The sequence below is a fragment of the Mustela putorius genome, unplaced genomic scaffold, assembly GCF_011764305.1.
Source record: "Mustela putorius furo isolate JIRA1106 unplaced genomic scaffold, ASM1176430v1.1 tig00000596_pilon_pilon_pilon, whole genome shotgun sequence".
NCBI lineage: Eukaryota > Metazoa > Chordata > Mammalia > Carnivora > Mustelidae > Mustela > Mustela putorius.
In genome coordinates this window covers 7,409,927-7,435,241 of record NW_025421428.1, presented here as the reverse complement: position 1 = coordinate 7,435,241, position 25,315 = coordinate 7,409,927, and the positions used below count along the sequence as shown (strand labels likewise).

General features: G+C 42.7%; 1 protein-coding gene across 17 annotated transcripts in view; it reads left to right on the top strand.

Moving 5' to 3' along the window:
- MAPKAP1 (MAPK associated protein 1) overlaps nt 1–25,315 on the top strand; it is a 241,414-nt gene that overhangs the window by 157,012 nt on the left and 59,087 nt on the right. For 15 of the 17 annotated variants that reach the window (XM_013058760.2, XM_013058749.2, XM_045082406.1 and 12 more), the window contains one exon: nt 21,622–21,729. The exons of the other annotated variants lie outside the window; for them this stretch is intronic. In XM_013058760.2, the coding sequence (XP_012914214.1) occupies nt 21,622–21,729 (108 nt within the window). The remainder of the gene's footprint in view (nt 1–21,621; nt 21,730–25,315) is intronic. 17 annotated transcript variants of the gene reach the window in all.

The following is a 25,315-nucleotide window of genomic DNA, read 5'->3' as shown; positions in this document are numbered from 1 at the left end:
GATCACAGTCAGCAAGGTGGATAGATTTTACTGTGCCATCAAACCACTTTTTCAAACAGAAAGTCAGAGAGATGTGATTAAAGCCCAAGTGCTACAGAAGATACAGGGTGGTCTATTGGAGCTCCTCAATCTTCTCCAAAACTGTCATCACTGGATCATAGAAATATTGAATCATAACAGAACCCCAGCTTCCCCTTTTTTTTTTTTTTTTGCATACTACATTTAATAGAACAATGTGAGGGGCACCTGGGTGGCTCAGTGGGTTAAGCCTCTGCCTTCGGCCCAGGTCATGATCCCAGGGTCCTGGGATCGAGCCCCTCGTTGGGCTCTCTGCACAGCGGGGAGCCTGCTTCCCTTCCTCTCTCTCTACCTGCCTCTCTGCCTACTTGTGATTTCTGTCTGTCAAATAAATAAATAAAATCTTTAAAAAAAAATAGAACAATGTGAATTATGATAAAAGTAAGACAAAGTATGATTTAAGTCTAAAAAAAATCCTCAAGTACAGTGTATCCAAATCCAGACTCATCACTCAGTAAATATTTATGGGGTCTCTGCTACATTTTAATCAGTGTATAAGGATGGCAGGGCCTGCTCTCAGCTCTCATTTTAGTGGGGTAGAGAGTCAATAAAAACAGACCACCCAGCAAGTACTTTTGATAGGGATACTCCCTTCTGGCTTTTAGCATGTCCATTTTCCAACTAAAAGGACTTCTTTGAGTCTCCAGTTTTGTGAGCGCTCCTCCTGAAAGGAGTCCCTCTTGCCTCCACGATCGGGCATTACCTCAGTCTTACCACTTTAGCAAATTTCCACGGATCCGCTGCTACTCGATTACCAATATCACACCCTGATGCAGGGAGACGTGGACAGGACAGTGATGGCTGGATGAATTCGTGAGCAATGAGTGACTCATCACACCCAGAGCAACAGCATCAGTTAAGAGGTACAGGCTGTATCTCAGCATTGGAAACTGCTAGAGGGAACATTGTCCCTTAGCCACTCAGCCTTGCATCAGAGGCGCCATGGGCCTGCCCTGGTGAGCTCCTAATACATTGATCTTGCCAGATGTTGTTATGTACCTTACCAAGGAAAAGGACGAAGACCCTCCTTTGCCTTTGGGATGAGGGGAATTGAGCTTTCATTTGAGTACAATGAAAGTCCTTTGGGGAGAACAGGTTCCTTTTTGTTTGCCAGTACTCTAGCTGGCCTGGAGTTGGTGACTAACATATTTTGTGAAATGAGCAAAGGAGAAGCAGTGAAAGCCAATCTGCAGCCCACAGCTGCTTTGCTCCCTGCCAGCCCAGACCCAAGGCCACCCACTTCCTGTTCGGGAATAGAGTCACTGCACTTTGGTTATTGGAGATCAAACTTCCTCTGAGAATTAAATCATCGAGTGAAAATGTAAATGTCTTAAAAATGAAACACAGTGCACATCAGTTGAAATTAGTGTTGCCTCCCAGGTTCCTAAGACATGAATCTCTAATGAGTCCTTGGGGAGCCAGTGGGATATAGCAAAAACAGACATTTTAAGCAATGATAATCAAGTAAGGGTGCCTAACAGGAAGAAGCTAGTGCAAAAACCCTGTTCCAGAAAAAGAAAATTAAAGCAAACTCCTTTCCAAAGCATGGCTGTGTTTTGTGTGAAAGGTAGAGCTCACGCAGATTCCTTATCTCCCACAGCAGAAGTTAAACTGTATTATCTGATATTTATAATCATTTTTTAAAAAGCTGAGTAAGGGGGCGCCTGGGTGGCTCAGTGGGTTAAAGCCTCTGCCTTTGGCTCCGGTCATGATCTCAGGATCCTGGGATCGAGCCCCGCATCGGGCTCTCTGCTCGGCGGGAAACCTGCTTCCCCCTCTCTGCCTGCCTCACTGCCTACTTGTGATCTCTCTCTCTGTCAAATAAATAAATAAAATCTTTAAAAAAAAAAAAAAAGGCTGAGTAAAGAATGCTAATAAAAAATAGGAAGGTGAGTACCAGAATAAATAGTCAAAAATTTTTGAAGTGATTGCCTGTAAGAAGGGATTCAGGGAAATGCAAAGAATTAACTTTTTCACTATAGGACTTGTGGTGTTATTTACTTCTATATACAGCAGCCGCCCACAGGTCCTATCCCTGTGCTTTAATAAAAACACCCTTTTTTGGGTGCCTGGGTGGCTCAGTGGGTTAAGCCTCTCTTCCTTTGGCTCAGGTCATGATCTCAGGGTCCTGGGATCAGCCCCACAGCAGGCTCTCTGCTCAGCAGGGAGCCTGCTTCCCCCTCACTCTCTGCCTGCCTACTTGTGATCCCCACCCCCCTCTCTCTGTCAAATAAATAAATAAATTTTTAAAACACACACATACACACTCCTTTTGTGCACTGGAAAAAAAATTAAATAAAATAAAAAATAAAACTGTAAATACAGTTGACCCTTGAACAACACAGGTTTGAACTGCATGAGTCCACTTATGTGCCGATTTTTTACAGTACTATAAATGTATTTTCCTTATGTTTTTAACATCTTTAGCTTTGTTGTAAGAATATGGTATATAAAACATAACATATACATATGTGTGATACAGACACCATATCAAATATGTTCTAATCAACTGTGTTATTGGTAAGCTTTCCAGTCAGCAGTAGGCTCTTAGTAGTTAAGTTTGGATTTTTGGCTATGTGGGGGATCAGTGCCCCAACCCTTGTGTTGTTTAAGAGTCAACTACACAGTGTAAGAGGTACATAAATGATGAATCTTGGAACATGAAAATATTCAATAAAATTAAGATGTTTAAAAAAAGGAGTCATCTATACATGTTCCTTTGCAAAAAGTAAAAATAGTTTTTAAAATTTGTAAAAAAAGAAGATTGCTTACTTTCAAATTCTAGAGCTTAGAAAGATTTCATTCTTTCCCTTGCTCACATGGACTTTATTTGGTAACTTCCTTTCTCCTAAAAGCCACAATCCATTTTATTGTGTGGATGTCAGTTTTCTGTGAGAATGCTGTTATTAAATAGTTGCTTCCCATTGCAAACATCTCCAAACCTTTTAAGACCAGCGTGTTAGATGAGTATAACCATTATAGTGTGATTTTGCCAACATCTTGTCTCTGTGACCTGTTTTCTCCGCAGGTTAAAGCACAAGCTATTAGCTGAGTACTCTTGTCCCATCCTAAGAATGACTAATATCTCAAATATAAATGAAAACAGCTGCTTTTCCATAACATTAGAGTTCCAAACAGCTGTCACATGTACATTTTGACATTCTGGTTTTTTGTTTTTGTTTTGTTTTGTTTTTTCCAAATTGGGACAAAAATTAGTTTACTGAATCACTTATCTGGTTAAGTATATCATCTAACTTCTGTGGAAAGGTGGAGAGGAGGTCAAGGAAAAGCCTGTTGAGCTAGAATGTAGCTATCCACAAAGATTCAAACTTACTTAAAATGAAAACCCTGCGATGAGACCCCTCTGTGCTGAGAACAGAAGGTCTGTGGGGGCTGGCGGTGGCTGCCACACCAGTGCCGCCCTTGCCAGAGAGCCTGCTTCTCGGCTGACAGCCATTGTTCTCTCTCTAGCTACAGAGACCGTGCAGTGCCACCCCCTTGTGTCCTCAACGCCTGAATCTGTGCTGTCTCATCTTCCGCAGCCCTTGGAGGGTTTATTTCAGGGATTACTGGTGTGGATCAGAAGACTGTGCTCCCTCTATTGGCTCAAAGCTGGCCCCACCACCCCTAGCTAGGTAACCTTGGTCAGGTCATTCTCCCTCTCCGAGTTCCTTGCTTTATATTGCTCCTTAGTAAAATAAAGTCGCAGCTGCTTGGTAGTCTTAACTGTGGGAGCTTAATACCTTAGATGTTCTAGAAACATCTCCCTGGTTCTACTCTTGGCTTCTGTTATTCTTTCTAGCTCTCTAGTAGGTTTCTTAGCCTGTTTGAACTTCATTTTCCTTATCTGTAAATGAGAACACTGTCATCTTCATAGCATTGTAGTTAGAATTAAATGGAAATCGGTGTGAAACACTGAACACTCAGCTGTTATTACTTTATTGCTCAATAAATGTTAGTCCTGCACCCTGTCTTCAATTTCATTGTTATGAAACCCAGCCATATCACAATTTTGTGATATAACACTTTGTTTTTTAGGAGTATGACTGCTTTGACTCAACAGAGACCCTAGCTACTAGGAACCCAGCTCAAATTTAGCCCATGTTAGGTATGGCCCAGAATGTGTGCATCTGTCTGCCCAGCTGCTCATTTGAGCTTTTCCAGGGGTCTGAGGCCCCTTGTCAGAGCAGCAAAGCCTCAGTGAGAACATAGGTATGCACATGTAAGAATGACCTAGCATTCCTCTGGAGGCTCTGCATCTGGAGCTGGATAGGCAGAAGGGTTAAAAGCTGGAGAAACTTTTGTCATAAATTTTCTCTTCAGCAGGACTTCCCAGGGAACATCTGACATTAGGAGAGAGGAAATGCTGATTGGCCTCGGAGTCAGCTGAAGGAGACATGAGCTGCAGTGGAAGCTGCTGGATTTACTGTTATTAGCAAGGCAAATGGAAAGCCAGCGGGGCAGCCCAGCTCCCAGATAATAGATGTAACAAGAAGGAAAACTCCCAGGAAGGAAAATGGCTGGCAGCCGCGACTCCTCTACCTCCTCCGCGGCCATCTTTTCTCTATTGCTTTTACCTTTTTGGTTTGTGTGTTTAGCACAAGGAGAAGCATATTTTAACATGTTGGGTTGTCAGTCACCGTTGGTTTAAAATAGGATCTATAACTCAGCTTCTTGCCGATTTGATAGATTCGTAGTTAAACATGGTGAAATGTGTAAAATTGTACTAATGTAGTATGAAATAGCTGCTATTTCCTGAGCACTTACCACGCACCAGACTAAGTGCTTTACATTGTTACTATCTCATTTAATCCATGTAACAACTTCACGCTCTAGAAATTATCACCATCCCCAGTTTAGAGATAAAGAAACAATGCTTAGAGCACTTAGGTAATTTCCCAAGGTCTTAAAGCTTAGTGGAGCTGGGATTTGAGCCATGCCATTAAGGTCCTACCAGTCCAGGGGAAAGTATTGAAGCAGGAGCCCAAATGGCTATTATGGGGCCAGACAGGGTACTAGCAGTAAGCAAAGTGCTTACTGACGCCTGTGTTCCCGCCTTGAAACACAGCCCTAGCTGGTACAGTGGTGCTTGGAAAGTGGACAGGTAGGCAGAGAAGAGCTGAGTTGGCAGGTGGAAATGATCTCTGAAGGGTCTGATTCCCCCAAAACAGGGAAAAAGGCAGATGGGCAGTTGATGCCTAAGAACACAACTGAGGGGAAATTGCAGGTCCAGACAGCAGGGACCAGGGAAGCAGATGATGGTAAGCATCCAGGGACGATCTGTGTTCCACGCGGGTTCAGGGCACAAAGGCAACAGGTGAGCAAAACTCGTGTTGTCAAAATTACCTCTAGAAAAAAAATCCCTTTAAAAATTCCTGTCAGGGGCACTTGGGTGACTCAGTTAGTTAAGCATCTGCCTTTGGCTCAGATCGCGATCCCAGGGTCCTGGGATTGAGTCCCGCAGCAGGCTCCCTGCTCAGTGGGGACTCTGCTTCTCCCTCTCCCTCTGCCCCTCCCGCTGTTCATGTTCTCTTTCTCTCTCTCTCTCAAATAAATAACTAAAATCTTTATTTAAAAAAATGTCTGTCAGAGGCCAGCATACTATAGTTTTCCTCATTAAGTCCAACATGGCTAACCTCTTTTTCTAGGATGAGAACCAATGAAACTAAAAATACATATCTTTAAATGCTAAAATCAAAGTACTTGTCACAGAAAGACGTTCACACTTTAAGAGGAGCTACAAAACAGATACTGCCATCCACCCAATTAATTCAGTAAGTCATTCTTCAGATATTTGCCAAGCTCTGTAACTACAAAGATGAGTAAGACTCCCCCCCCCCACAATTCACTCTTGGGGTTCACTGAATCACTGAGAGTCATGGCAAGGGAGATTTTACAAACTATTTAAATTGTTCTTTTGGTCATTCTTCACTCTCTGTTTTTCCTCATTTTTACCAAACAATTCTAGTTGAATTCAGGTAAACTACATGTGTAACTTATACACAGAGAGATCCAGGCAGGTAGGTGGCATCAAGAGCAGGACCAGTTTTCTGAGAGGCACCCTGAGAACCCAGCAGGTTAGTAAGCCCAGGGCAGGGTTCTGGGCAGGGCTGAGCTGGGGGCAAGGGCCCTTAATCTGAATGAGACATGAAGGTCAAGGCCAGATTAAAGAAAGGAAGTCTTGTTTGGGGTTGGCTTTAAATTACAGAAATTTTGCCTTGAAGCAGAGCCTGCAGGTGTGAGGAACATGAAATGGCAGACTTTCCTTATTATGGGGAAAGGAAGCGGGCTGTTCTAGGAGCCTGGTAGGTCCTGACGTTGACATGGGGGCAGACAGAGAAACGCATATGCAAAAGGTCCTAGAGGCCAGATAAGACTTAGAGAATAACCATGATATGGTTATTCTGTGATACTCCATGAATACTATGCACTGAGCAGTAAGGAGACCAGTTCGGCTGGCTTACAGAGGACATAGACGGACAATTAGGATGGATAGAAGGTCAGGAGAACAGGGTGAGGAAGTTGTGAAAGGATTTTAAGCATGGAGGTGGTAACCTTAAGAGAGCACCCTCTGACAGTAGGATAAAGAATGGATGGCTGGAGGCCAGGAGAAGAGTTGAAGACCATGACTGGGGGCTGGACGATAAGCAGTGCAAGGGTGATGTATTAAATGGGTAGAGTCTTTGGAACTTGGGAGTTGACTTCCTGTCAACAAGAAGGGAAGGCTGAGTAAGAAGTATTCCAGACTTGTGAGTGCCCTGTTCACTACTCTGAATCTTTGGGGCCCAAATGGTCCTTGTATCGGTAGTGCCTACCCCAGGATTTAGCACAGGGCGGGTTCAGTAAACGTTTGATGGACAACTGAGATAATCCAGTATCACTGGAAACCCAGTGACAAGGAAAAAGAGCTCATTGAGTAAGAAGGTTAATATGTTTGTAGTTGGTTCTCATGTGAAATTAGAATCAATTAAGTGCTTGGAGCTCTCTTCACTCCTGCAAAGGCAGTCCTGAGCCACTTATTGTCAGTGGTACTTCCTTGGAGAGTTGATAAAAGCCCCTGTGAGGCCCTGCAGACTATTGTCCCACCCAGGGTTACAGCCCCTTCATCGGGGCCAGTGGCACCCAAACGGTGAGAGAACACAGTCACTCCTGGTGCCTCACGGCTTTCGCTCAGTAGCCTGTCAAGCACATGCAACTATTGTCTTCATTTTCAGAGGCGGAGACCAAGGTTCTGAGAGCTTTAGTTTACCCAGGCAAGTCTCTGGCATGAGCAGATTTGAATAGAAGTCTTCAGATTCCACTGTATCATAACAAAGTCTGCTGATTGAAAACAGTTGGCCCTAAGCATGCTCTCCATTGACTTAGGTTGGAATCACTACTTTTTTACAGCTCAGAAAAGGCTACAGACAAATGAAGTCTTTTTGTTTGCTTCTTTTGTTTTTGTCCTTAGGTGTTTGTGACTAAATTCACTAATTTTGCTGGCTGTCAAGACTGTGTTAAGGAAAATGGGTTTGAACTGCTGTGGTTTTTGAGTACTGGACTGGATGTCAGAAACCTTTGCCATCACGGGAAATTCTGTCACTCTGGATTTACTATCTGTTCCCCACAGCTGAATTCCTCAGCAGTGTGATTTAGCACCCTGGCTCCCCATCAACCAGTTTTGGCATTTATTTGAATGCATTACTCCACTGGTTTCCATAAACTATTTTACAATTGTTTAAAATAAATGACTGTTTATTTCCACAAAAACCATCTGTATTTCTTTACAGAGTAGCAGATAACTGTACGTAAAATTTGGTAATGTCACAGTGACTCAAGTTAAGAGAAACAGATTAGATTGAAAAATTGAATGCTAAGGGACAGTGTTAAAGGTTTCCATCCTCTGTAACAAGTGATACCTGGATTTGAAGGCGGGGGGGGTTGTTTCTTTTTTTTTTTTCTTTTTCTTTTATTTTAAAAGTAATCCTAGGACTCCTTTCTCCAAAGGGAAGTACATTCGTGCCAGCTGGGTAGTGGACTCTTGAGCATTCCTATGTCGTTTCAGCACTCTCTCTGCCTGGAGTGGTGTGTGGGAAGCTCCTATCCAGAAGCTTCCAGACTTCTCCACGTTTTGGGTTATCCATGCCTTATCTCTTCTTGTTCTGATGATGGTGGGTTCCTAGGCTGTGTGTTGTAGCTCAAAGAACTCTGATAGGAAGCACATTGGGACAGGTTGCTCTGGTGAGAAAAGGCAGGCCTGGGTAAGGGAACTGAACTGATGCGGAGGCGGGCTTGGCCCCTGACAGGTGTGGTCTTCCATTCTCTAGCCAGTGCCCAAAGCAGCACAGATCTCCACCAGCCCTGTTCATCCCCAGGAAACCCAGTCAGAGTTGGGGCTCTATTGTGATTCTCCAATCTGTGGGGACATTTGGAGTCAGCTGGAAGTGGAACTTCAAGTCTTCTCTGGAGGGCGAGGTAGGTAGTCAAGGTGGTAGCCAAGTGGGCCGAGTTTCCACTTAGTCATCCAATAGACACTGAAGCACACTTTTTGCTGTGGCTGCCCCATGAACGCAGAACTCCTGAGTCTGCGCTCCACCCGCATTTTGCGTACAGCTGGTATGAAAGACAGGCCCAACCAGAGACCTTCCTAGTGTGGGTTGCACGGAGAAGTGCAGAGGCAGTGGTACTCGACGCAGCTTTGACTTCTTGAGTAGGGGAAAGTGAGGACCAGAGACGTGAAGTGAAGGGAAGACTACTTCAGATAGAGGAACCAGTATGAGCAGAGCACAAAGGGTTGAAACAGCATGGTTTGGAGGATATTTCTGGATTACCGGATCATTAGGTGGGAGGTGGGAAGGGAGGGAGATGAGACCAGATTGGCGGACCTTCCGAGGTTCCAGCCTTTGCTGAAGAATCATACCCCACCCCCCACCCACCCAGTGAAGCTTGGACAGCAGAAGCGGAAACCCAGGCATATGATCTATGGAGTCCTTGGAACAATTCTTTTTTTTTTTTTAATTTATTAATTTGACATACAGAGATTACAAGTAGACAGAGAGGCAGGCAAAGAGAGAGAGGGAGGAGGGGAAAGCAGACTCACTGCTGAGCAGAAAGCCCAATGCGGGGCTCGATCCCAGGACCCTGAGATCATGACCTGAGCCGAAGGCAGAGGCTTTAACCCACTGAGCCACCCAGGCTCCCCCCTTGGAACAATTCTTAAGAGGGAGGTGCTGGTGCGCCTGAGTGATTCAATGGGTTAAGCCTCTGCCTTTGGCTCAGGTCATGATCTCAGAGTCTTGGCATCGAGTCCCTCATCAGGCTCTCTACTCAGCAGGGAGCCTGCTTCCCCTGCACCCATCCTGCCTGCCTCTCTGCCTACCTGTGATCTCTGTCAAATAAATAAATAAAATCTTTAAAAAAAAAAAAAAGAGGGAGATATTGTTATTATCCCTCATTTACAGGTGGGAAAGCAAGGCATAAAAACATTAAGTAATTGCCCAGGGTCACACAGCTAGTAAGTGGTAGAGCTGGGAATTCAAACCTGAGCAGTGTGGCTCATAACCACTAGACCGTCTCAAATGTGTTGGGGTCAGCATGGGTTGGAGGGCACTCCCTAGAACACACACAGACATATACACAGACACATACACACATTACTGAGTTTAGGGCAAGGATCAAATCCACACTTTCTTCCCACCCTCCCAAGCTACAGGGAGGGACTCGGAGCACACTGCCTCTTGTCTGAAAGCCTGAGCGGAGGTATCAGGACTGTCTTAGAGGGAGAATGAATAGGGCAGACAGAGACAGTATGGAGACATCCTTTGTTTTCCACAGCCCATCTAGAACCCAGGTGGAGGACAGAGCAGGCATAGTTTTCTAGACTAAGGTGATAGAAGAAGTTGTCGGGTGGATAGTCTGACTCGTGATCTGCAGTCATGGCCTCTCTGCGGGCCTGTGGGTGCCAGCAGCCTGGCCTCAGATGTTCCAGTCCTCTTTACATGTACTGCCCAGCTCCTTTGGGCAGCTCTGGAAGCTTCTGTGGTCCACCCTATGCCTTAACTCTGGACATGGGAACCCTTGAAGAGACTCTATGCCATTTTTGTTCCTGGGCCACCAGCTGCTTAGGTGTCTTCCCAGCAACCACTGAGCCCGCATTACCTGTGAGAAGCCAGAGATAGTGAGAGGGGAGTCCAGAGAACACAGTCCATAGTCTGACCTAGCTGGAATCACCTCTCAGATTGTTTATTTTTTTTTTTTTTTTGGAATTGGATTTTTAATGACAGAAGTAATACCTATGTAAGATAGAGATCTGTGAAGTAAGAAAGCATAAGCCTTTGTCTTTGCTACTATCCCATCCAATGCACAGAGGTAATTCTAGTTAACAGAGTAACCGTGAGAGCAGTTTGGCTGATAGCCTTCCAGATTGTGTGTGTGTGTGTTGAAAAAACACACACACACATGCATATATATATATATATATGTAGTTGGAGTTTTACTTTATTAATATGGAGCATACTCTAGCGCCTAGGTGGCTCAGTTGTTAAGCATCTTCTTTCGGCTCAGGTCATGATCCCAGGGTCCTGGGATCGAGCCCCGTATCGGGCTCCCTGCTTGGCGGGAAGTCTGCTTCTCCCTCTCCCACTCACCCTGCCTGTGTTCCCTTTCTCGCTGTGTCTCTCTCTGTCAAATAAATAAAATCTAAAATATATGTATATATTATATATATATATATATATATAATCACATATATATATGGAGCATACTCTATACATTCTATATCTTTTTAAATTTAATAATGTGTCATGGAACTCTTCCCGTGTCTTATTAATTTAGCTTATTTTGTTAACAGCTACATAACATCCCAGTGTATAGATATACCGTCCTTTATTTAATCATTTCCTGCTGGAGAATATTCAGACTGTGCAATTTTTTATTTTAAAACTGCTACAGTGAACATCTTTGAACATATATCATTGTGTACTTGGAGTAATGCTTCTCAGGATAGATTCTTTTGTTGGGTCAAGAGTCAAGGTTGTTCAATTTTAAATGCCACCTTGTTGAAGTCATTCTATTGAACAAAGATTATTGAGCACCTACAAAGAGCCTGTTGCTGTGCTAGAGCTCTGGGAATACAGAGTTGGTTGTATTAAAAAGCCCCTCCATCCTCATCCTCAAAGATTTGCGGGAGTAGGGGGAAACAATGACAAATAGAAATGCTTCTAATCCAGCATGCTCAATACACTGAGAGAAGCAAGGCCACGAGGAAGTTGCAGAGAAAGGGCCCTTGATTCTGGCATTTGGGCAGGGCTGCAGAGAGGAAGGGAGATGCCAAAAGGTGTGCTTCCCTACTCCTCCCGGGAGCCCATCTGTGAGACTGGGTCTTCAAGAAGAAATTTGTTCTAAAGAATTATGATGCTCCTGCATTTTCTCCTACACAAAGGAGGAAATCTCGGCTATACGCCCTTTCCTTTCCTCCTCTTGGCACTTTCTGATTGATGATTGGAAATGATGGCAATACATAAACTATTTTTCTTTTTATTTTATGACCCGGTAATAGCAGTAACATATTTCCAGTAAATGTTTTCTATCGCAATAAAAAAGTTGTAACAAGACTAGAAATGGGTATAGTTAAACCCTAAAGAAATCATACTTTCGGAACTGTGGATTGAGGCAGTACCTCTGTAAGTCATTTAACTTGGAAAAGGTCCCTTTCCACCCCAAAAAAACTTAGGGCAAGCAGCTGGTGTTTACTTTAAGTGCCCGTCGGATAGGTGTCTGCTGTGAGGGCTGGGGGAGGCCTCAGTTTTGAGCCCCTTAAGACCAACTACTTTATTTCTTCCCACCTCATTTCCCACCCAATACCTTTACTCCTTTCTGAGCCAATAAATCATCTCAACCTTATAATTCTTTTTCTCAATCCCTAAATCAAGAAGATTATAGCATGCTCTTTCTGGAATATGGCATGTTAGTGCAGTTAAGAGCGTAGGCTCTGGAAACACACACCTGGATTCTTGTCCTGGTGACACTTTGGACACATGACATAACCACTCCACATTTTCCCCCCCTCTATAAAATGAGGAATATAATGGGGCCTCCCTCATAGAGTTTAATGATTCAGAGTGCTAATGCATGTAAAGTGCTTTTGTTAAGGGCCAGGAAAGTCCTCAATGTTGCTCACTGTTGTTTTAAAAATGGGCAAATTGATGATTTTGTTAAATTTGAATAGCAGTGTAACAGTCAACATTTATTGAGTGTTTATTATGTCCTACGCATCATGTTACACATAATCTTTGCAGTTACTCCACAAATGTTTATTTATTTTTTTTTAAAGATTTTATTTATTTATTTGACAGAGAGAGATCACAAGTTGGCAGAGAGGCAGGCAGAGAGAGAGAGAGGAGGAAGCAGGCTCCCCGCTGAGCAGAGAGCCCGATGCGGGACTCGATCCCAGGACCCCGAGATCATGACCCGAGCCGAAGGCAGCGGCCCAACCCACTGAGCCACCCAGGCGCCCATCCACAAATGTTTAGATCAGCTAATGTACCCAATGTGACATAGCTTGTAAAAAAAAAAAAAAAAGCCAGTATTTTAATCAAGTTCTTTCTGACTCCAAAACCATTGTCCACCTTCTGGGCTTAGTACTCGGTGGGAGCAGAGATGATAAAACTTGTCAAAACTACTCAAAAATTGTTCTGTCCTACACAGTCATGGCCTCCTTTGGCTAATAAAGATTTTAGAGCAGAGAGTGAGCCCCAGGGCCAGACCAGAAAGGAGATATTTCCTTTCCCTAATTGTAGGGAGAGCAGCCTGCCCTTCAGCAGATCCTTGCTTTGGCCGTATTACTCTTAAGAGAACGGATGTCTGCTTTTTTCTGTTTGTCTGGTGTCCTTAACATGCTCTGAAAATTAGGTCTTTCCCGGCCTTTGTCTTTAATTTCTGATTCTGGCTGACACCTTCATTAATGGTCCAGCACAAGCTTTCTGTCAACTTGAAGACTACTGTGTAAAAGTGGTTTTGCTGTCCTATCAATAATGGTCATAATTTCCCCAATACTCTCATCAGCAGTGAATTGAGTCTTGCAGCAAAGAAATGGAAACCCCAGTGCAGTGGTTTTAAAGTGATTTGTCTTGTAGACGGCGTCTTATTTCAGTAAAATCAGGTCAGTGCGGCACTGCTGGGTCAGATGTAAGTCTGATACAAATTACTTGGAGGAAATTGATCATTTGAACGTTAGGTTATTTTTAGCTACTGTAGCTTTTTAATATCTCTCTTTTTTTTTTCTTTATTTACATCTGTTTTAGTAAACTTTAACCATCATCATCAGGCAAATTAAATGTCTTCTCAATTTCAGCTAAGCCTGTGACTAGAGGCTACCCACCAGGAAGGCAGGAGCCTTCCCTGCATGGTTTTGGGGTTGGCCATAGTTCTGGCCTTGTTTAAACACTTAGGCCCACTCCTCCTCATCCTCCGGGCGACCCCCGTTCTGGGCTTTGTTTATTGCACAGACTGGCCCCTTGACCAGTCTGTTCTTCATTGCTATTGAAAGTTAATGGGGGCAAAATTGCATTCCCAAACATTTGAACCTGAAGTGGCCAGGGCCGAACTTAGTTGATCTCTGGTGATCGGTTCAATTTAGTTACGATTTTTTGCCATTAGGCTGGGGCTGAATGATGGTGATTTGGTTGAGGCCAAATGTCTGAAGAAAATTGGCTCTCTGATAAGAGTGCTGTTATCAGAGGGGGCTCCCTTCTCATTTACATTTAGATGAGTATTGATTATTTATTTACTCAGAGAAGTGAGATTCGTTTCCAATCTTATCTTTCTCGTCTCTGCTTGTCAGCAGAAAGAGAGATAGAGCTCCTGACATCAGGCCAAGATAACAGCACTTTGTAGTAAAGATAAAAGTTGGAATGGGCCTTTTTCTAGTCTTGACTGAAAGGATAAGTTTTAAAAATTAGAACTGATGGGTCATGCTTTCAAAACCTTTCCTGAAGGTTTTGCAGTTTAACTAGGCAGGAGAATTGGTTTATTGGAACAGCCTTGGTCTTTCTTCTTTTGTAATAGGAATTGTATTTAATTTGATTATATTCGGCTGTTTCACTGTGAGCAAATTGTGTATTGGCTCAGAAGAGGCTAAAGTGTGACCTTATTGTCATGTCAGCTTGTTCCTTTTTTATTATTTAAATTCCAAATTATCCAATCTGAGCCTCAGAGGGAGTATAAGCTACAGTGGCTATCACTTGAATATAATTCAGTGCTTACATTAAGATCAAGCAGAAAATGATTATAGTCTCCCCTAGAGGAAGAGTTATAAGCGATGGCACTGACACTAAACGCAGACATTTCAGAATAGCTGATGTTGGGTCTGAGCTCTGTATTGACAGCATCAGCTTGTCAGTGGCAGCTTTGGCTTCAGTGAGGAACTCAGGATTCCGCCGGCCCCTGCCATAGAGCAAGCGCGGCTTGGCACAGTTTGCCTCGAATGGGCCTCCCTGCCACCAGTCTCCTCCAACCCATTGTCCACAGTGTCCCTAGAAGAATCTTAACACAGTGTAAAGCTGATTATGTCACCTCCCTGCTCCGTTAGCATCTGTGACCAACAGACCTTGACCGATAGTCTGGGCCAAGTATACCAACCCACTTCCCCCTCCCCCGCGCCCCAGCAGAACTGAGGCCTTTTCCACGCTGAATGTCTCCTGGTCCGTGTGGGCTCTTAGTACCTCCTTGGTTTTGGACATGCTGTTCCCACTGTAGAAATGCAGTTCTTCTCCTCCTGCACTGGCCCTGAGTCCTCCTTCAAGACTGTGCTCAGATGTTTCCACCTCGCTTGCCTCTTCCGTGCTAACACAGCACCTCATCCATCCCTGCCTGAGGACAAGCGCTGACTTGGGCCCTTTGGATAATACCTGCTCCTGTGTGTCCTGCCACCTCTCCCAGTCTCCTTGAGGGCTGGAATTACTGATTATTCATCTCTGTGGCTGGGTCATTGTTGATAGGTTTGTTGTATGGGTGTGTGGATGGCATTGTAACATTGCCTGTCCTTTGATATCTACGCTGCCACCATTGGCTCCGTGACCTTTACTCATCATTTTTAGATTATATTCTTTGACCCTGAGCTTAGGGAACCGTAGGAATCCTGGCTGCTGAACAAGTCTCTAGTCATATAGATTGAAAGCAAGCTTGTTTAAATAGATAGTCTCCCTAGGGATGCCTGGGCGGCTCAGTTGAGCCACTACCTTCGGTTCAGGTCATGATCCTGGGGTCCTGGGATCAAGTCCCCCATCGGACTCCTTGCTTGGCAGGGAGCCTGCTTCTCTCTCCACCCTCTGCCTGCCACTCTGCCTTCTTGTGCGTGCTCTCTCTCTCTCTCTCTCTCTGACAAATAAATAAATAACATCTTTAAATAGATACGTACCCTCTCCCACCCTGCAGCCCTACCTTGGACACACATGATAAAGGATATGACATCTGTTTGATGCCAGCATTCTCTGCCACCCAAATCTTCCCTTAATGGGGCTGTTAGCCTGTTAGGACTCTTGGCTTAGAGGTCCACCCGCACCTCATGTCAAACGGCTCTGTTCCAGCCGGTCCTAGCAGCAGTCGTGGGCGCCATCACTGAGCACTGTGCTGAAGGAATCAAGGATTGTCTCATTTCATCTTCACAGCAGCCTCTGAGAGAGGTTCTGTTATCCTCGTTTTACAGATGAGAAGGTACACAGAAGCTAAGTAACTTCTCCAGAATGCATATCTGGCCTTCTTACTCCCTGAGAGGGTGCAAACACCTGGAGTTTTCTGCTCGGAATCCGGCTTTTCCTCTTACTGGCTCATACTCTATCTTTTTCTGGCTACAAGAAGCCCTTTAAATTAGTAGATTTAAATAGATTTTAATAGTAGTAGATTTTAATAGATTAAAGCAGCACTTTATGCTGGTGAATGGACAATGACGAACATGAAGGCACGTCCATGGAAGTATTCAACCTTTGACTTCATCATTTTTCTTCAGGCAGGTGGTCCTCCAACTTGTTCCCGTGCTCAGCAATAATAGTGATAAGTTAATTCATTTATATCTCACTTCAATCCAGAGAGCACTTGGAATATATACATTCCTGATAATAGGATAAAAATACACAAGTTGAAAAACGACATGAAAGGAAAAGGAGGGGGCACCAGGGTGGCTCAGTGGGTTAAGCCTCTGCCTTCAGCTCAGGTCATGGTCTCAGGGTCCTGGGATCGAGCCCTGCGTCAGGCTCTCTGCTCAGCGGGGACCCTGCTTCCTACCCGCCCCCCCCCACCCTGCCTGCCTCTCTGCCTACTTGTGATCTCTCTCTCTCTCTCTCTGTCAAATAAATAAATAATTTTTTTTTAAAGGACAAGGAAAATAAAGATCCAGAGGATTAATTGTCACAGAAGTGCGGACCCAGTGAGCATGGTTGGATCACGGTTTAGTGCTGAGCTTTCTCACACGCAAAGGAGAAAGGGAAGCTCTCTGTTAGTACAGGAGTTACGTGAAGCTGTCTAAAGATACAAAAGAGCAAACCAGTTGCTCCGAGAAAATGCAGCTTTTTCCTGAGAGTGAGGTCTGAAGGACATTTCTGCCTGTGTCTTTAGAAGGAAGATGCACAGTGATTGAGGCAGTGGTCTCTCTCTTTGGGCTTCTGCGTTTGCTTCCCACTGGAGTTCAACTCTCAGCTGGCTCTCGGCTGTTAAGGAATTGTGTGCTAAAGCCCTTTATGTTTCTGTCAAGGATTGAAGGGATAGAGGAAGCTGGACTGACCATCTATGTATCCACCATCCGAAGGATACTTCATATTTTCTTTGAAACTTATGTGCTGAGATGTTTGCCTCAGGTTTACAAAATCCTATAAAAATCCTGCCTGGGTATTATAACTTGGATCCCTCCCTAAGTGCCCAGAGCAGTATTTTGTTCCTAGACCATCCGGTGACATGGTATTACTGCAATAAATACATCATTGGAATGCTCAGGCAGGTTTTCCTGTTGCCGCGCAGTAACTGCTTCCCAGAATCTTCCTTTTGTGTCCACATCCACTGTGAAGCAGAGGGCATGGGGCTTCATGCACAGCTGTGACATTTTAAAACCTCTGTCTAAAGGTGGATGTTGCCTTAAGAACTATGTCCTGTTCAGTGTGAAGGAGACTTTTTTATTTTATATAATCGTTTCCTTGGCAAAAATATATTAATAGAAACTGACCTCACAGCTTGCTTTCTAAAGTGGTTTTGGCTGCTCTTTTTTCTTTTCTCCCATGTTAGCTGCCTGAAAATTAAGCATTTGATAGAGACTCTAGGTTGATAGATCTAGTGGGTCTGGGCTGTCATAGTCTTGATTATCATCACCAGACATTTATTAAGAACTTGTATGAGGGAGGCAGTATGGTCTGTAGGTATTACAGAGCACAGGCTGGGGCAACCTGGCTCTGAATCCTCATTCCTCTACTTCCTATAGGACCTTCTTTCTGCCCATTATTCAGCCTTTGTTAGTTCCAGTTTCTTTTTGCATGAACTGGAATTTATATTCTTTACATGCTAGGGTGACAAATCAGATCATCTGTATAAAAGGCCTAGCACAGTACCTGGCACACAGTAGCAGGCCTGGCTATGTTATGATCTCTTAGTATTGTTATGGTCCTGAGAGGTGGCTGTGGTGGATAGCTGACACTTACATAACACTATTAATGTATCAGATACTGTTCTAACTGCTTTATAGCTTAACTCATTGAATCCTCAGATAGGCCTATGAGATATTATTATTCCCATTTTAGAGATGAAGAAACTGAGAGATACTGAGTTGCCCCATAGTCATACAGCTAAGTTGATCAGCCAGGAGTAGAGTGAGGCAATCTGGCCTCAAGTCCATGCCCTTAACTACCAGGTTATATTGTTTCTCATACATACACTGCCTCTCATTACATGATGTGGCCTGAACTTATCCATCTGGCTTTTTCAGAGGAAAATTCGTGCAACAGTCCTTCTGTGTGAGATGTTTTATTCCCTGGGCAAGAATTAGGAGTGAAATTGATATTGTAAGAGGCAGTTTTCCATTTGGGTTTCGATCTCAAGTCTCATCTACAGCTTAACCACCCTGCCTTCTCCAAAGTCAAGACTCATCAGTCCTTTGCTAAGCTCAGAAATGGGTTTCCAAGTTGGTCTTCAGCTTTTATGGAGGAGAAGGGGGAGTACCCAGGACAGAAAATGACACTCGAAATTTCAATTTAATGACAAAACTGGGCACACATAGGAATATTCTTAAGGAAAGATGGAGGGAGAGAGTCTTTCTGGATGGAGAGGGAAAATAAGGTGACCCTGTCTTCATAAGGACCCAAGTTACAGCCATTGGACAGGATAAATCAGTAGGTATGGATTTCATTAGAATAAATTATTTCAGATCATTTTCATTTTAAATTTATAGAAACCACAAGTTAAGTGATTCGGAACCCAAATGAAACTACAAATCTACAAAAATCTATACTTAAGGTATAAACAATGGCCTCTTTATAATTGGCCAGTAATTTACATTTGCTAGAGGAAAAAAGACTTAAAACACAGAGGCTTTAGAGCCTAAGACCCTTGAGTTTTATTCCCCCTGCCCTACTTGCTACGTTTGTGATCTTGGCCAAGTTACTTCAACCTACCAACCTTTAGGGTCCCAATCTGTGAAATGGGAATAATAGTATCTGCCTCTTAGAGTTGTTGGGAGCATACACCAAGGTAACAAGCAGAATGCTTGGCATATAGTGAATGGCCATTCAGTAAGTGAGAGTCATCATCATATTAGGCTTCAAGGAGAAAATGCTAAAGCTACTTTCACGAAACAAACTATTTCAATCGAAATATCTGCAAGACCCAAGAAATAAGAGAGTAAATGTTGAATGATGGCAGTTATGGCTTTGATAGTGGTACAAGGGGCTCATCATGTTTAAGGACAAGAAACCCTTCCTACTACTCCCTGCCCTCCCTGGTTTCCCTCATCACATCTCCCAGGCAGCTGCAGAGCCTGGAAGGAAAGAGTGCAAAGCAGACCAGCCTGCTACACATCGCTGTGCAGCCAGGCCCTGGCTACCAGCGATCAAGAAGGTGGTGGCTTATTTACAGTCCAGCTCTCAGGTAGGCAGACAGCTTGAGAAGCCCAGCCCCCTGTAAACTGTGCTCAGAGTCAGACTAAGTAAGCCTAGATTGCAGGGTTACTTAAGTTGAACATAGCGATCTATGTAAACTGATAAATGTCTGGTTTTGATTAAATTATCACATGAAAGACCCATTAGAGAAGCCACAGTGTGTGATAATTATGGTATCCTCAGAAAAATGGCATAGTAAGAAATCAGAGGACTTGCAAGTATATATGATGTATTTTAAATTATAAAACTAGCCTTTATTTATTATAGGAAATGTGAAAAGTACAGAAAAACACTAAGGAAAAATAAAAACACTCATTATCCCACCATCCAGTGTAAGCGCTATTCACATGCTGGAAATAACCTTGCGGTCTTGTTTCCCCTGTGACTTTACACGTTTTTTTCACAATTGTAGCCTTCCTGCACATACTGTGTTGTAATTTGCTGTTTTCATAAAGTAGCATATTATAAACATGTTTTATAAAATTAAGCATTTTTGCAGCATCACTTTTAATATCTTTATGGATTTTCATAATATTTTGTTTAACCAGTCTCCTATTGTTACATTTAGGGTGTACCCAAATTTTGGCTGTCATAAAAAAGTGAATTATTATAGCTAAACTCTGTACTGTAAATTCACAGAGGTGGCTGTTAGTGTCTGGCACACTGTGCTGCTGAGAGATACTGAGGTTGGAGCAGTGCAAAATTGTTTAGCAGACCTGTGTCTCACAAAGAGGTGCTCTAGGGTCAGCAGTGACTCCCTTCCCCTAATGGGCTTGAAGAAGCGCACAGCTATGAAAGGTGGGTGTTGGGAGAGGAAAGGAAAGAAAAGAGAGAGTGCATAGAACTCTTCTAACCAGTTAAGTTTTCTGAAAGTTCAGCTGGGCATGATTTTTCTGTGATGACTTTCCCTCAGTGAATATGGGGGATATCAGGAATCAGCAGCAAACATGCCTGGTAATGAACAAAAGTCGATTGATGGTGACAGGTATCTGAAAATGGGAATTATCAGTGTTTACATACCTTTATTTGCTAAATATTTTTGAAATGAAAATTTAACTGTATAATGTTGAAATACAGTACCCTCTTGACCTGTATATAGTGTATTAGAGTTTATAAGAATTGTGTAGGTACCTGAGTGTGTATTTTTATAAACAGATAGTGTTTTGAGCACTGTTGACTAGCAAAAGTTTAAGAGCTATAAGTAGTGTACAAAAGACTCGTGTGTGTGAGAACTGAGACTTGCTAATGACATACCAATTAGAGAAAAGATAGACTGTCCCATGAAACTGACATGACATGACAATGCTCTCGATGGATGTAGAACATAGGGGAGGAGAATGACATGGAGGAGGTGAGTGAAATGCCTCCGACTAGTGAAGGAGTAGTACTGCATATGAATAACAAGTTGACAACAGCTGAAGAACATATCTAAAAACATGTGTTCCGCCTGGGAGCCCTGGAAGGCCTCTGATACTTTCCTCAGATCTCGTACACCTCCCCTGTCTGACCAAACACGCCTTTCATAGTCCAAATAGTAAGACAGTCTCTTACACCTCTAATCTTTTCAATAACCATTAACAACAAGAGCAGTCTTGTGAATCTGATCATTGGACCTGTTAGGTGTTATCTGAGAAGAACAAGATTGTCATTTGGCTTGACAAAGAAATACATGAATAAATGTATAAAATGCCCCAGTGTTTTATTAAGATCTGCCAGAACCCCCCGTGTGACACAGGCTAGCTAGTATTCCTGGTTTTCAGTATTATTGAACCGGTGTCTTTGTGTTTTCATGAATGTTTCAACAAAAACATGAATCAGCAGCCACTGTCTATTACCATCACCCAGAAATCAGAGATTTTGGGGGGTTTTTTGTTTGTTTTTACCTCACCTGCTTTTTAAATTTTTAAAAAGATTTTGGGCTGTAATCGTATTAGAGGTCTGAACAAACTTTATTCCTGCTTATAATTGGTTATTCATTATGATATAATGGTTATTCATAACTACTTCTGTGGGAGTGCCTCCTAGGAGGCAGGTGCATACTAAGTATTTTTCCTGTATCATCTGTAATCTTCACAGTAATCCTTAAGGTATAAGTATCCCCCTCATTACATATTAGGAAACAGGCTCGGAGACGGTAGGTTACTTGCTGATATCTGAGAACCCATGTAGCCATGTTGCGATTCCAAGTCAAGCCAGTTCAAAAGCCATCTACCTCTCGCCTTGTTTGGGGTCGCTGAGCAAAAACAGACAAGTGTGTAAAACCTTGTGGAAAAAAAAACCCAAACGCTTCCATCTTGGATAGCTAGACCCTCTCAGACAGACATCAGTGTTTTCCTAGTACTTTATCAGCTTTTCGCCAGTATGTGGTGTTTTTTCAATGTCAAATTCATTGTTTCAGACTTCCTCCCCTCCTCCTGCCCCTTTGATCTTCCAGGCCCTCAGTACCGCCTGGAGAAGCAGAGCGAGCCCAATGTCGCCGTGGACCTGGAGAGCACTTTGGAGAGCCAGAGCGCATGGGAGTTCTGCTTGGTCCGAGAGAACAGTACGTTGGCCTCCTCGCTCCGTGCCTGCTTTGTCTGTTGCAAACAAGCTTAGGAGTCCTGTGTTTGGAAACACTCACTGGTCTGGCTTCCCCAGGCAGATTTGAAATGACTTTGTTTTCCAAGGCAGATCTAAGCCTTTGTGCCAAAAGTGTGTCCCAAGTGAAATGATGGATTTTATACATTTTGGTAAAAAGTCTGCATCCTGTTTAGTACTGTGTGATTGATATTTTTCTGTTAAGCTGTATCTTCTTAAGGTAGGAGCAGCCCCGGAAACAGCTTAGAGATAAATATGAGGCCTTTTCTGAGGCCAAGACTATTTTGTATATAAAACAACTGGCCCTGTCAGTATCACTGTTCAGACTTCTAGTTTTAGAAAATTCTGTTTGCATATGCCTTAGCAGGAGGCCGTGTAGTGGTTCCTAGAGCTATGCTGTAAGTCTTTTTAAAACTTCAGTTCATTTCTTCTTTACTTTCCTAGTTGTGAATCTTTGCCACTCCCTCCTCTATACTCCCACTGACTCAAGGAACAAGGATGTGAAAACTGAGATTAGGGCAGCCAACTCACCACTGTCATTCCTGCTTTGGGACATTTATACAGGCTATTTATTCTGCGGGGAGCACACTTCCCCCCACTCCTGTTACCCATATCTCATCCTTTGTCTCAATTCAAATGTCACATCTTCAGATAAACCACCTGTGATTCCCCCCACCCCCCCGCCTCACCTAAACCTGATCCATTCCTCACTTGGGTATCCTATTCTGTTCGGTCATAGAGTGGACTACTTTTTCTTCATATATATATTTCAGCTTGTGATTATATCTTTTTCTCAATGATCATTTGATGTCTGTCCCCCAACTAGGTTGTCAGGTCTATGAGGGTGTCCATGACCCATGCAGGTTGTCCCTCATTATTTCAGCAAATATTCACTCATCATCCACTATAGGCCAGTACTGTAGGAGCTTGTCAATATAGATTGAATGAGTGAATGAATGGCAGTTTTTAGTCATGCCACTGACTCTCTAAGCAAGACCAGCTTGCTACTCACTGACCAAGGCCTTGACAGCCTCTGCTGGAGAGGCATGCAGAAATTTCACCGGGATGGTGAAACATGGTCCTTGCATTTATTTTTTTCAAAGATTTTATTTATTTGAGAGAGAAAGCGTGAGAGGGGGCAGGGTCAGAGGAAGAAACTGACTCCCTGCTGAGCAGGGAGCCCAATGCGGGACTCATTCCCGGGATTCCCAATCATGACCTGAGCCGAAGACAGTCACTTAACCAACTGAGCCACCCAGGTGTCCCTGATCTTTGCATTTAGCAGCAAAATCCTGAAGGCAGAAGGTTGGTATCCCCGTAGTCTACAGCCAGTTATGAGTATCTTATATAAACATACAGAGAAATAAAAATCAATTGGATTCCCAAATGGCATAAAAAATTCAAATAAGCAGTAAACAAAAAATGTTTATCACTATCAACAATGTAAGATAAAAACATTCTAGAGCAACAGTGGAATACTTTTCACCTGTCAAATAAGCTGGGTAGTTGAAAAAAAGTCCTTACTGCTGGAAGAAATAGGCATATTCAAATACCAGTGACTAGTGCAAGTTAATGTAACTGCAAAATTATCTAGAGACCTAAAAATGTTTTCCCCAGTATTTCTGCTTATGGAAATCTGTCTTAAGGAGAAAAAAATCTATAATGCAATAAATATATGTGTATATTGATAGTTGTTAGATATTTATATTATCTAACACTAGAAAAGTAGTTAGATAACTTAAGGTATATCTCTATATTGGAAAATTGTGTAGAGCACATCACATCACCATTTGGTAAAGGCAGACCAAGTAATTTGGACAAATTCTCCCACTGACGGTAACTTAAAAAGCTGATTAAAAAACATAAATCATCACCCTAAAGTCATCAGAAAGCACAACGTAAAAACTATGGTCTATATGTGGGAGAAGATTGAACCGAAAGAACTGAGATCAATACCTAGGAACAATTTTACCCTGAGATCATCCAAATTTAAGGGCTGATGTATTCCAAGGAAATTTTATAGCATTCAAATTCATATATTACAAAAGAAAAAGGCCAAAAAGTGATAAGCTTATAAGCATTTAGTTTGAGAAATTAGAAAAGAAACCAAATAAAGAAATGTAAAGAGAATAAAAGGAAGGAAGCAATAAAGAGCATTAATTAAGGAAATAGAAGATTTAGGGACATCAAAACCAAAAATTAGTTCTTGGAAAACATTAATGAATCACTAAACCTCTGATGAAATAGATCAAAGACAAAGAAGAAATAACAGAAACAAATGGTAAAAAATAAAAAGGAGGTATACTTTTATTATCAAGGATCTGCAGTTAATAAACAGGTAATAGGAATTATTTTTGAAAGCCTCCACACCAAAAATTGTGAAAATGTAGATGAAAAGGACAAAGTCCTTAAAAAGAAAAAAAAACTCAACTTACCAAAATTGACACAAGAAGAAATGGAAAACTTGAGTATACTCACAACTATTTTGAAAATTGAATTCACAATTAAAAACCTTCCCACAGGGGCGCCTGGGTGGCTCAGTGGGTTGGGCCGCTTCCTTCGGCTCAAGTCATGATGTCAGGGTCGGGGGATTGAGCCCCGCATCGGGCTCTCTGCTCAGCGGGGAGCCTGCTTCCCTCTCTCTCTCTGCCTGCCTCTCCATCTAAATTGTGATTTCTCTCTGTCAAATAAATAAATTAAATCTTTAAAAAAAATAAATAAATAAAAACCTTCCCACAAAGGAAAATCTGGCCCAGATGATTTCACTGCCTAGTTGTATCAAACACTTAAGGAAGAAGTAACTCCCGTCTTACATCAGCTATTCCAAAGACTAGGAAAAAAATGACACTCTCCATTTCATTTTAAGAGACTATCTTAGTCTTTTTATCAAACCCTAATAAATACTATGCAACAAAGAAAATTTAAGTAGATACAAATATCCTAAACAAAATATTAGACTGAATCCAGTATTATATTAAGGGAATAATACAGCATTCCCAAGTTGGAGTTTTTTGGGTTTTTTTAAAAGATTTTATTTATTTATTTGACAGAGAGTGAGTGAACACAAGTAGGCAGAGAGAGAGGGGGAAGTAGGCTCCCTGTTGAGCAGAGAGCCAGATGCGGGGTTTGATCCCAGGACCCTGAGATCATGACCTGAGCCAAAGGCAGAGGCTTAACCCACTGAGCCCCCCAGGGACTCCCCCATGTTGGGTTTATTTAAAGAGCACAAGGTTGTTGTGACTTTAGAAAAACCCAGTCAAGGGTTGCCTGGGTGGCTTAGTCGGTTAAGCATCCAACTCTTGATCTCAAGTCAGGTCTTGATCTCACAGTTGGAAGTTCGAGCCACGCACTGGGCATGGAGCCTACTTTAAAAAAAAAAAATTAAGATAATTTGCCACAATAACAGATTAAAAGGATAATCATCTCAGGAGATGTAGAATGTTATCCAGCCATTATAAGTTGTGTTTACCGAGAGTTTTCACAACAGGAAAAGTAAGTTTTGATGTAATATTAAGGAGGAAAAATACCAGAGAAGCAAAATAACACATACA